General features: G+C 29.5%; 1 protein-coding gene across 9 annotated transcripts in view; it reads left to right on the top strand.

Moving 5' to 3' along the window:
- Positions 1 to 14040, top strand: part of LOC129953197 (glutamine--fructose-6-phosphate aminotransferase [isomerizing] 2) — a 233214-nt gene that overhangs the window by 212639 nt on the left and 6535 nt on the right. For 6 of the 9 annotated variants that reach the window (XM_056066112.1, XM_056066117.1, XM_056066116.1 and 3 more), the window contains exons 1-3: positions 12108 to 12261; positions 12346 to 12386; positions 12912 to 12985. In XM_056066112.1, coding sequence (XP_055922087.1) covers positions 12979 to 12985 — 7 coding nt within the window. In that variant the 5' untranslated portion in view covers positions 12108 to 12261; positions 12346 to 12386; positions 12912 to 12978. Of the gene's footprint in view, positions 1 to 6224; positions 6719 to 12107; positions 12262 to 12345; positions 12387 to 12908; positions 12986 to 14040 lie in introns of those variants that run through there. The other 3 variants (XM_056066114.1, XM_056066113.1, XM_056066115.1) reach the window with 3 other exon arrangements.

Below are 14040 nucleotides of genomic sequence, written 5' to 3' on the forward strand. Positions count from 1 at the left end.
AATAACTGAAAATTAAGAACAATATTTTGGATATGATGAAATACCTTGAATTCAAAACCAATTATTATGAGTTTTTTGTTGTTTTTGTAGGTATTCGTTTTTTGTTAAAAAAGTTGTCAGTTGAATTTTTCTTAAAAAATATAACTGAAAATTAAGAACAATATTTTGGATTTGATGAAAAAGTTTGAATTCAAAACCTTTTATTGGTATCGAGATTTTATTAGGATTTCTTGAACGTTTTTAATTTTTAATAATAATATACATTTGTCCTGTGTTTTAAGATTTATAAATATACCCGCAAAAAAGTTTGCTTTCAAAAATTTAAAGCTATTTACTTTCTCAAAAAAAAAACTCAATTTTTCAAAAAATTATTTTGAAAAAAAAAATATTCTCGATATGCAGTTATTTAGAGCTTAATAAAATACTTTTTACATTTCAATTTCGTAAAAAATGATGCCTCATTTTCAAGACATATTTTTTTTTTTTAAATTAAATGTAAAAACAATGACATTTTTGATAATCAAATATTATTTAGACATTATAAGATCTTGTGCTCTATTTGGGGTACCCTTCTGGACCAGTACCCTTCTGGACCAGTACCCTTCTGAACCAATAACCTTCTAGACCAATACACATTTTTTTATATTGAAAGAAGTTAGTTTAAGAACAAAATTTATTGAACATTTAAAACAAAATCTATAAGTTTGTTTTTGAGAAAATTCGAAATTTCAATTTTTTAATAAAAACATCAAACGTTTGTATGTATATTTAAAAAATGAAAAATACGTCTAACTCGAATCGGTTCAAAACCTGAGATCAATTGACCTATTGCTTTGGGCTGTAGGAAACAAAATAGGCAGACAGACGGACGGAATCGAGGAACCCACTTTTTCGACTTCTCTACCTTTGTAATGTCATATTTGATTAAATCGAGTTCGAATTTTTTTGAATTCAAAACTTGCCATATAAAAACTTGCTATGTACAATACATATATAAGGCGCAAGTAAAAATACAAATTGAATTTTTTAAGAACATTTATTGTAGAATGAAATCATTTTGAAGAATACCTTCATTTATTTACGAAACAACGAGAATCGAACATCAATTTTCACCAATTTTGTGCAGATTTTTATTTGTATGAAAAAAAACTGACTGTTGGATTTTTATAAAAAATATTTTATATTTTTTTTCCATAAGAAATATGAAATTAGTTTAAGGCCAATATTTTAAATTTTCTGAAAAGATATTTGAGCCAAAAATAAATGTTTACCAAGTTTTTGTAATGTTTTATTTTTTTTTATAATGAAATCATTGATCCGATATTTTCCAAAATTTTACTGCATGTAAAAAACTCGATTTTAGTATTAGGTAAAACTAGTTTGAAGCCAATACCTTTAACTTAAAAAAAATGTTCCAACTTATAGTAATGATTTTTTAAGGTTTTATTTTTTACTAAAATACTGTGAGTTTGATCTTAAAATGTACCACGTTGTAAAAAAGTTTTTAAAGAAATAACCATTTTTTGTTCGTAAAATATTCGAGGTGAAAATTATTTCGCCAGCTTTTTTTATTTTTAATTTTTAAATAAAACCGTGAGTTACATTTTTTTCAAAATCATATTGGTTTGGCATCACGTCACGTTTAAAGTAATGTATTCAAGTCACTAGTGTTATTTATTCGTGATGTATTTTTGGCTAGCCAAAATGTTTTTTAAATTGCTATAGTAAAAATTATTATCTATATAACACAATTTTGTTGATATCTCGATAGTTCGATATGTCTACTGGTTCTTGAGATATGAAAGCTTCCTGAAAGTTTTGACTATTCAACGAAGAAAGGCAGTTATGCCTAATGGTATTCTTCTCTTTCACCTGAATCTAAAAGAATCCACCACAAAGTTTCAGTAAAATGTTTAGTTTATTATTTAAATTTCGTTAATTAAGAATTAATAATAAATTCTTGTAATCATAGTATTTGATCAGCGGTTCGGTCATTTTAATTGTTGGATTGCGGTGGTTAATTCAAAGAGAGTGAATCACGAAACAAATATTGTACCTTGATTGACAACATTTAAATTAGTCATTGATATAATGATTTGAATGCTAAGCAAAGTCAGTATCATCCAAAATTGGAATATTTTCAATACATCATGCAAAAAAATGCTTAGAAAGGTGCTAAAAATTCGATTTTCGAAAATCAAAAGAACGTGAATGGCCGTAAAAGAAAAAAAAAACGATGACAACTACTTAAAATTTTTAATGCATTTTACTTGCTGCAATGTAAATAATATGGTATAACGATAGCTGTCATGTTTGGTAGGTTAAAGTCGTTTAAGAGATGAATAGTTCCATTCGAAAAACACAACCAAGAGTTAAATAAAAATGAAATCAATACTCTTTGTATATAAAAGAAATACATCCGAAATACTTGTATGTTTCTTCTGCTTCAGCAGCCATATTCTAAAATTGTGTGACATGAGCCTCAACCCAACGCTAATCATGCGTCTCTATTTTTGGATTCGTTGTACCAATTTGTGCTAATTTGTGATAGATCATCACTCCATCTTATATTGGGTTGTCTTGTTGGTCTATTGTTTTCTGATCTACATTTTGTTGTAATATTTGTCCATCTTTGGTCCTGAAGTCTAGATACATGTCCTGTCCAGCTCTATGCTTGTTCCATCTGTGACGTCAATAATTTTGGTTCTATTTCAAATATCTTCATTCCGTACCCTTCGACTTAATTCCTTTATTTTCATGGTCCTTAAATGGTTTTTAAACATACTCAATTTTTTTTCGTCCAACGTTATATCTTCTTTTGTGTGATTTGTCATGACTTTAGTTTTCGATTTGTTTATTTGAAGACCGTAATTTTTACGCAGGGTAGTTAGTAAGTTCTGTCAACATGTTTTGCTTTTCTAGAAATAAGAACTATATCGTCTGCAAATCATAAATTGTTAAGAACTTGTCCACATATCCTTATTCCATATTTTGTTTTCCAGTTAGTGTTTTAAAGAATGTCTCGCAGAATTGAAATAAATATAGTTGGTGAAAGCGGATCTCCTTGTGTAACTTCTCTTATTATATTAAATTTGAGTCCTATATTCTCTATTTTTTTCTCTTTTAAATTGTAGAAATGTTACTTATGGGTCTGTAGTTATTGGTATCGTCCTTATTTCCTTTTTTGTATATTAATGTTATCGTAGTTTCTTTCCATTGTTAAGGGATTTGTCTTGTTTGCATAGTATTTCGTTAAATATGTTTTTTACAATGTTGGAAAAGGAGTTTTCAAATAAATTAACATTTTTGATAATATTCCGTCATTTCCTTTGCATTTGTCTTTTTTTCAGATAGTCTATGGCCATTTGGATAGATTGAATCTATGTTGTCTATTGTATCTTCTTCTTCTGTGACATTCTTAGTCGAGTTGAACAGTTTCTCTATTTTTCCTTGGTTAAGTAGTCGTGGTTTTGTTCTTAAGGTTTCTTTTCTAAAAATAAGAGCTTTGGTTTCGTCGAATATTTTTTTTCTTTGGAAGTTTTTGTTTTCATTATTGGCATTTTTGCTGTAGTCTTTATAATATTTTCTAGACTGTCATATTTATTTTGAAGGTTATTATTCGTGTTTGACTGTACTAAAAGCTGATTGATCTTTGTAATTATTTCTTGATCCGAAACTATTTCAGGGATAACGTCAATTTGTCGTTTTCTTAGCAATGTCGTATGGTCATCTTTTTTTTTTATTCTTAATAGTCTGTGATTGCTGTCAAAATGCATTTCATTTCATTTCATTTTTAGCCTTTCTGTTCGGTGAGATCCACGTCGTCAATTTCCTGGTATTTTTCTTTTTGAAGAATTCATTTCTCATAACCACCTTGATGAGTCTCTTCCCTCTTTCATTTCTTGATCCATATCCATATGAGGTACAATAGCTGAGTTTTGTTCTTAAATCAATCTTTTTTTTTAAGTTTCTGCACATAATACGTGCATTAACTCTATTATATTGTTATTGAATGTAAAAAAAAGTAACTTACCAAAGAAGTCTAAATGAAAGTTTTGTTTCGATTGAGGGTAATATAAAATTCGTAGATTTTCATCTCCCCCAGTATTTTAACGACGAAAAAATTTGCTTAGCCAATATTACACTTGTTTTTCTCAATATAATAGACAAAAAGTTTCCAATAAATGAAGGGAAATGACAGACAAGTTCATTAAAAAAAAACAAATTCAAAACACAAATTTCCCCTGTTTTTGCATTCCCCGGGCAAAATATTTAGATTTTTTTTTTGATTCAAGATCAAATCTAATGATCTGGATTTTTCAGTAGATTTACCCCGCTTTGTTGCAATACTAATACTAATACGATTTTTAAATAAATGGTTAATAAGCAATTTGACAGCTCTTCTGCACTCCTTAACACGTACAGGAAGTTAAACTAACAAAATTCCAATCGTGTTCCATGCGCCACTAAAAAAACATTTTTTGACGGCGCATCAAACTTAGCTTTTAATCGGAAGAAAGATAGAGCGATAAATACTTTATTTCTTTTCACAGGCTTTGCAATATAAAAATACGGAACTTAAGGCCCAACTATAATAGGCATAAGCAAACATAAGCTTATGTCAAAAACCCAACGAAAATTCACTTAAGTTTGCGAAATTACTGCATAGCCATAATGCAATTTTGTTCACGTATCCACATGTCAGGCCTTTACTCAGAGATTTAATACTTAAATTACATTCTTATTATATAGAATAAATAATTAAATGAATAAAAAAGTAAGTTAATTAATAAGCATATCAATAAGTAAATACAAAAAATATATACAAAATTTAAAAGAAAATACACAAACAAACAACAAAATAAATTAATTAACAAACAAATAATTTAGAATTTGAAGTTATTATTGTTTATTGATTTTTAAAATTTTGTATTAATATATTTTGTTAAATTTATAATCATTTTCAAGGCTCTGTTTTGTGAAATGTGTAGTTTCTTGATGATTTTGGGCAAGTGCTAATACTGGACGTGCATAGAAAATTATGGCTTGGGTGATTTCCTACTTATGAGAAAGTATAACATTTTGCTAGCAATGTTTATTTTGTTGAGAGAGTTTGTGATATGGCCACGGAAGGCCAATGTCTTGTCTAAATATACGCCTTTGTCAGCGTTAAGTTTAACTTTTCATGCTATGAAATAATCGTAAATTTTGTTTAGAGCATGTTGTAAATTATTCTTTATTTCATGATAAAAATTATTTCAACTGTAAATAGCAGTGTCATCCGCAAACATCGCAATTTCACAGTTTCATATTTCGGGGAAGTCAGCAACGAATGTGATATACAGTAATGGACCCAACGCCGATCCTTGTGGTACCCCCAAGGTTAAATTTTCTCAAAGAAGAATGTATATTATTCAAATAAATTTAAAATTTTCTATTTCTGAGAAAACTTTATACATTTTTATAAGATAAAAAGGACAACCAAAGACCTTGAGTTTATGAAGAACACCATCATACCACATAATATCAAAAGCTTTTTCAATATCTAAACTGTTTAGCAGTGGTTACCTATTACAAGCACTCAATTGGTGACCTTGCCTAAATGCAAATTGTTAGATCGGAATGACATTTGAGGTTTCAAGAAAGTCGACAAGTTTTATTTGGGTAATTCTTGTCATAAAAAGTGCTTTCTCAAACTAGCCCTTTGGATTTTTATTAAAGAAATGCGTTGATAAAATGTATTGTATCAATTTTTGTTTATACCTAATGCACCACAAAATTTTGCATTAAACATTTTTTTAAATGCTGATTGAATTTGTTTGCTCTAATTTTTTCACATCCCTGCTTAAAAAAATTGTGTTTTTCTTATTCACTCAGCCTATCGTTAATTCACCACAGTCCCTCGCTATTTTCTGTTTGGAATTGTCAAATCTTCAACCTTTGCCGCCCTATTCGCATTTAACCATGAGAGTACTATGAGCCAGAAGCAACCTGCTTTTGCTAATATTGTATCCAAAAATAATGAAAACAAACAAAAGAATACACTACAAAATCATTAAATGTTTTCTTTTTATCTTTATTCAATTTAATATAAACTAATGCAAAGCATTTGGGTTATGTTGGCTTTGTATTAGAACGCGCCCATTTAACTCTCAACATGACGCAATATGATAGTTCTGAGGACTAAATTCGAGAATGTATTGGGAATTTGCATCACTTTACACACACTTTCTCACATTTAGTCCTCCGCAGCTTGTAGGCATATCGTAGTGTCAGTCTGAGATTCCCATCTTATTAATAAAGTGTTTTTGGTGAGGACCAACACAAAATGACAAAATGCTTTCTCAAATAATAAAAAAACAGCAGCTACCAAAAACCAAACGAAACACCAAAACCGATAAAAGTTACGTCTCCTTATCGTATTAACCGCGCGATACTCACGATGAAAATTCACTCTCGTTTGTGATTTTAATTGTTTTAATAGTCTAACAAAAAAGCAATAATTTTTTAAGACAATTTTCTAATTAGATTCTACTTGTTTTGTGTTCAGTTAAATTTATTTTATTTTATTTAAACAACTGTTCTGTGATTTTTGGTGTATTTTTCTCGTTGAACGGGAGTAACAAAGTTCGAATTTCGTTTCTAATGGAAAGAAAAAATAAGTTTTAATTTAATAAATAAATATTCAATCGAATTGGGCATTAATTTCGGACAACGGGTGAGTTTGTTTTATCTTTTTGATAATAACCTACTTGATTACTGTTATCATAATTGCAATTGCACAAAAAAAATTCATTCAAAACAACTGAGAAAAAAAAAAACAATTTATAAACAAAAAACCTGTGGTCATAGAGGAAATGGAAATGAAAAATCAAGTGAGTCGTGTCACACACCGTCATACCAACACAACAAAACAATTCGCCTCGGCGCGGCGCGGCGTGAGGCTGAGGGCGCTAAATGACAAATAGTAGATGCAAAGCTTTTTAAGCTTAGGGCTATGTTCAGTAAAAGCTCCTTTCACATGAAATGCACAGTGGCGGTAAAAATGGTATTTTGGGATGATACTTATAACTTAAAAACAAAAATCCTACATCACATGACGTAAATTGCAAGTTTGTAAAAGACTGAGATGAAAAAATTAAAGGTTACGAACACAGAGTTGGAATTTACTATTGTTAAATTTTTCTAATGTAGGTAGGTATGTTCCAAAACATCTGCTTTCACAACTTTTTTGTTGATCATATTAATTTTTTAAAATTTGCGCTAGTTATGTGTTACAAATGCGTAGGTTTTCGTGAGCAATATTGACATAGCTATCCTTTAGAAGGATAAATCGATGTTCAAAATACACTTACATTTAACAAAAATGTTTGCTATTGGGAAAATACGTTCCAAATCGTGATATCTTAAATATTCCGTTTGAATCCTAGTATAGGGTATTCAGAACTTTATTGGATTTCCTTAAATATATATCATATAAAATCGATATTTTAAACTAGTGCTTCTAAAGAAATTATCATAAAATATTAGTAAACTTTCTAGACGCAAATTTGTAAGGAAAATTACGCGGTTTGATTTAAAATAATTGTTTTTTGTTGAATGAATTTGAATTCCATCGCTGGCATACTCTTATCAGTCATAAACGTTTGTTAATTAAGTTGTTGCTGTTTTCTGGTCGGCATATCTTCTATCATTCAATGACCGGAAACCCTTACACGATAACAATAATACAATGTATGAGGTAGGTATGAGGTTCTTAAGAACAGGTATGATTCAGTAAAAAAGAAGTTAAACTCAAGATTCCAATCAGTTAAAGAACAACAAGAACACTAAAAAGTCCACCTACAGTGTAATCGTTGAATGAACTTTCTTCAAACTTGGCTCTTGCCATTTTTAGGTTGTTTTCTTTACATATATAAATTCTTCAAAAGTTAAATGAGAATCGTCTCGCAAAGGACTTAAATGATTTCTATTCAAATAATCTATGTTGTAAATTTTGTTTGGGCACAGTGAAATAAATAATGATTGTAGATTGTTTATAGCGATCATACAAAATTTCTGTCATTAAAAAAATGTCTTCATGGTAATGCAGCGACAAATATTTAATGACAGAAATTATAACACAAATCATTGGAACGATCGTTTCACTTTTGAACATAAAAGTCAGCTGTTCAAGAAAATGAACTTCCGTCCGGGTAAATAGAAAAATAGATTTTTAATTTTAAATCTTTATTTTCTCAAAAAAAAATGTCTGATTTCCGATCGATCAGTATATAATTTGTGTTTCTAATCAAAGGGAAACACAGATAGCTGGTCCCTTAAGTCTATTTGAAACTTCGGAATATTAAAATCAGGTTACAATTTGTTCTCATATATTTATTAGTAATACCTAAGTTACACATACCAACATTTTATTTCTAGTGTTTCAAAACACCACTCGAAATCGGGCATCTCTCTAAACAGTTTTCGAAATAATACTTTGATAAAAAACGTGTTCCCATAACCATGTTCTTAACATAACATGACCGTCAAGTTCCGGTTATGAGAGAGTTCATTACATAATAATAAGAAGGTGTATGTGCCCGGCCACGTATTGTATTTTAGATTTTGTTACCATCGCTTTAATATATTGGTTGAAAAAGAAAAAGTAAACTGCCTAGAAGTCCATTATAGCTATCAGTTAAGTCATTTAATTTGAGGTATTTAATAAACAAGAGCTTCGCGCCTCTTTTCTGCTATTCCGTTGTAGATTGCATTAAAAATTGGAATGTCATCAGTAAAACATTGCTGGTGTTTTTCACCAAACAAATTTATTTAAATTAAAATGTTTTAAATGTATTTACAAATATTAACATTAGAATTCATCTTAATGCATTTATCTGTTGATGAAAATAAAACTCTTATATGTAAAGTTATTGTTAACTTGAGTGTGCTGTAACGAACCCCTTATGGGAAAAGCAGTTTTTAAGGTACCTGTTTTTTTGTTGCAAATTTGTTTAAACAAAAAAACGGTTGTTGACGTCCTCGATGCCTTTTCAATTATATTCAATCAACTGCATTTTCAGAGTATGCAGTTGTGCTTTCTAAAAGTTAATTCCTGTTTCGTGTCACAAGGATGAAGTTCATCGAATGTCATCGTTTCTGCAGGGCTGTATTTAACTAATATTATCAAAACAAGAACAATACTTTGATATTTGTATACATATGTTATTAACTTCAACTTCGGTGGTATTCAAACTTAAATACCCCATAATGCTTATTAATCCGGTTTCCATCAACAGTATAGTCAAAAGTATTATAATTAGCATTATGGTTGTAGCATTTTATTTGCGACTATGTTGTATCTTGCTAATATATAGATAGGCACTTGTTTGTCAACCTAGCCTGTATCGTAAAAAGTTGGAAACTGTTACGTCCAAAAGTGTCTATGAGATGTGTTATATGATATATTGTACTAAATACATAGGTAGTTGTTGCACTGGTTGTTGATCTTTGAAAAAATAGAATATAGAAAAAGAACTCGAATTTGAACCAAATAAATATAAGAAAAGAAATAAATTAAGAAAAAAAAATAACAAGAAAACTAATTTTAAGAAATTACTTATATAAGTAGTTCTGCCTATTTTCAGATAAAACAATAAAAACTGAATTATATTCTCGGAGATTTTTTAACATACAATTTAGGCCCCACGCATTTTTCTCGGTGGGGTTACCCATGCATTTTTCTTGAAAAATAGTCTTTTTGAGTCAAGTGGGTGGTTCCAATTACGCACTTTTAAACATTTATTTTTGTTATTTAACTGTTACATTTTTATAAAATCCTCAGAGTTTCGACGTATCTTAAGATAAAATAAGAAAGAAAATAACTGATAAAGATCATTTGAAGAACGGACATCTTCACACCTAAAGCATTAAATGTATATCGGAAGCATAATTTTAAGACTGCATCTGAGCCATCTGTCCTATTTCCATAACACTCGGTATGCAAGACATCTCAGTCTACATATTTTGCATTAAATAAAGTACCAAACAAAACTACCAAACGAAAATTTTAAAAATATATAAATACCGGGATGATATAATACAATAGTTCTCTATGATTTCAATTTATGTAAAATAATAAAAAAAAAATGTATAAGTAGATACACAAGACTGTAACACTCACAACTAACACCTCGATTTGTGCGAAAAGCCATCAAACCAGGCGCAAATAACCAACAAGTTGACCTTAATAAAAAAAAAGCAACAACACTAAACCCATCATCCAACACGACGCACAACAACTGAGTAGCTATTTTAAGGCACCTACCTATACTTAAAGTCACTCTCACTTTTCAATCTCAAACCCAATTCAATTCTTCAGTTTTAATTTTGGTTCATTAAATGGTATTTTGTATAAGCTCGCAGGCAGCGCGCCCAGACCAGTATTGAAACAAAAAAAAACCCGCCTTAGAACTAATTAACATGCAATTACAACAAAGCCGACTCTATCAAGTTAGGTCAGTTAGTTTTCTTATGTCCATGTGGCATCATTGTATTTTATCACTGTACCAGGAAGGTAAAAAAAATTGCTAATTAAGTGGAAACAGAAATGTAATGAAACCTAACAGAATAAAAACCAAAATAATAGTTAGGTAACATGCTTCGAGACACCCGAATGTGCGCGTGGCAAGTGGCATATCGACTAAACAAGTTATACCGTCACCAATTCCATTAGCTTCATAGTCGTCGTCGTCGTCGACTGATACAATATTTGATAAGAAAGGCTCAAGGTATCTTTGCCGCAGAAAATGCACATTTACGAGTGTGTTTGGTTCTTTTCTTGTCTTGTCTTCTTGATTTGCGTCTTGGTCTTGGTTTTTGTAGGCATTGTAGTGGGGCAAAGGAATTTTTGCCGAACTACCTTGCGGGAGTGGGTGGGTAATGGAAGTACGGTTTGACATTTTCCTGCATCAACTAACAAAAAATTAAAAAACAAGTTAGCTAGGGTATATTCACTGTAGGTAGAGAAGGAAGAGTAAATTATTTCCACCACGTCTTCGAATGAGTTTGATCGTTAAGCTAACTATAGCTGACAGAGGGACAGAGTTTACTTAAATCTGGTAAAAATTAAACTTGGTTCTTATATTTTTGTTTCTAATATTTTGAACACTTTGCAAATATCGTTTTTTTTTTTTAATAAATTACTATTTTTGTTCAATAGTTCTTAATAACAAAACTAATGGGACTGTGGTCCTTACTGAATTTCCCTTTCCAATATGGAACTTGGCAAATTTATATGCATACAATACAATGTATAAATGAGCATGTCTATGGACTGCCCCGTCAGCTTCGGTAGTATGGATTGAATCCAAGCTTGTTTATTTATTAAAACATATTTTGGTACATTGTCTGTTGACACAGCCCATAATTAAAAAAATTTTCAAAAATATTCCCGTATATGAAATCCTCAAAAATCCCAGCTTAACAAATATAAATAATATTACTGAGTTTCTCAAAAAAGCAAAAATTGTAACTTGAACTTTCAAGCAAATAAGCCAATAGTCTCTGCAGCTAGGCTTGTTAAATTTTATATTAGCTTGTAATTTTAATTGCTTGTTAATAAATAATAATAATAATAATATTTTATTTTTCACGGGCATTGCTTTTTGAGAGTATTTGAGACAGATCCTCTTAAATTAATTATTAGATCTTCAAACATTAATTCATATTAATTATTTATAAACTGCAAGGTACCTTGATTTCTTGTGGCTTCTACCTTCTAATAACATTGTTCACAGTTTTAGTTTTCAGAGGAATCTTTTTTCGTGAATCTTTCAAACTATGAACTAAAACAACTTGTCTTAAAAGAAAAGAATATTTTAGTAAAGTTTTGTGTTTATTTCTTTTTCATTATACCCCAGTGTAGTCTGTACTTCACCGCGATCGCTAAAAATGCCACTGCCTGGTATAGACTTGTTAAATAATTATTAAAACTTAAACAAAAGAAATATCCCGTCTACCATGATCATGATTGGGTTTTTATTGTTGTTGACGTTGGTGATTTGTTGCTTTTGATAGCGGCTTGCGAGTAATATACACCCAGAAAAATATCCCACGTACTCCATATTTTATCCAACGTACTTTTATAACCAAAACTCATTGTGATTCCAGCAGTTGCGCCGAGTGGTTGATTTGTGTCGATTTAAAGTTTGTTTGGATATCTTTTTGTTTTGTTTTTTTTTTTTTGTTTTAATATTTACGTTCCGGTCGTGTGTCGTGGTCAGTTTACTGTTACTTTTTGAAAATATTTTCATAATAATTTGCATTATTTTCTATGATTTAACAAATATTTTTTTTACTTAGTTTTATTCACGAAATTATAAAGAAGAATTAAAAAAACACAGGTAAAAAAAGCTGTTTTCTTATTCAAATTACTTGTTTTGTGTATGACTTTAGTTTTCAATTATGTTTAAAGTATTTATCAGTTTTATACAAAGAAATGCATTTGTGTTTATATTTGAATTAACGTGGCAAATATTTGTTTCATAAACTTAAATGTTTTCGTATTTAATATCAAATGATTTGTTTTGAAACACTTGTTTGATATTAAATTTACTTGGTTTGAATAGTTAATAGTTGAACATGAAGTAACGTATTTATACAGTATTTTCAAAAAGTTTGAAAATCAAATATAAAAAAAAAGAAATACGTTTAGTTCAACTGTAGCTTGCATCACACTTCAGAAATATTTTATATAGATTAAATAAAACTCATAAAATAAATTAACTAAACAAACTTAAATTCAAGTAACAAAAACATAACATTTTTGTCGATGTCATAAATAAAGATAAAAGTTTCATGAATATTTAAAAAAAAAAATCAATCTCAACAAAAATTTATATTTAATTGAAAATGCTCTTATGTTTCAGTGGTGGATAATTATCATCTTTTTATCATCGATTAGTAAAACTCCATACCTTACTCAAAACCAGGAAAATGTGTGGTAAGTATATTGTTTATTATTAACAATTTGTGTGGTAAATTATTTTTTGTATATTTTTCAATTAACTGGGATTAAAGAACTGCGTTTTTGGTTCCAAAAAGATATGTCCTTGTTTGTTAAATAACTATCCTATATCCTAAACTTAAGCTAGACACATTTTTGTTGAATAGTCAAAGTCAGTCCTTTGAACCATAGACTGCTTAGCACACTCAGTTGTTTGTGAATAACTGACCCTAGAAGATAATACGATTCTCTACTCTAAATAGAAAGAGAGACTTGAAACCCCAGAATTTCCTTCTAGTCGGAGTTTCATAAATTATCCCTTTAACTCCTCACTTTTTATATATCTACTTAGCTTATTTACTAAGGTGTTGCTACTGATTTTGTTGCTCGATTGATATGCATTGAATTAAAAAAAACACCATCCAATGATTGTTTAAATTACATACGCAAATGGGGGCTGCGATATAATTTTATTGCATTTCATTGTTTAAATACCAACTACCATGAAACCAAAAACTTTAAAATCCAGTTTCTTCACATTACATAAACATATTTTTTCTTGTGATTACCTAACATCTTGGTTTATTTTTTTTTTTTTGTTTTAATTTCACGGCTTGCATCTTGTTGTGTCTAGATTAATTTCTTATATTGACTTATGTGCCAAGATTATGTACATTCATTTTTGATTTTGTTTACACGAACTGAGTATTAAACATTTTGGTTTGGTAGGTATAGGTCGTGGGTATACCAGAAAATGTTTTTTTCTATGTAATATGACCTTTTAAATTGATTCAGTTTTGTGTTTGCTGCATTCTTTACCAATCCCTTATTTCGCAAACAAAATTTCAAGAAACATGCTTGGTCCAAGAAAAGTAAAAATTTTATTTTAATAGAATTTGAAAACAAATCATCACAAATTCCGTCTGCGTTTATGGTTAGCCTTAAACAATACAGTTCCTTAGATTTAATAAAGTAGGACAATTACCTGTTATTGGACTCATTTTACTCTTTGAAGTGGTAACTCTTCGAGTTATTTAATTAAAAATTCTTAA

The sequence above is a fragment of the Eupeodes corollae genome, chromosome X, assembly GCF_945859685.1.
Source record: "Eupeodes corollae chromosome X, idEupCoro1.1, whole genome shotgun sequence".
Lineage (NCBI taxonomy): Eukaryota > Metazoa > Arthropoda > Insecta > Diptera > Syrphidae > Eupeodes > Eupeodes corollae.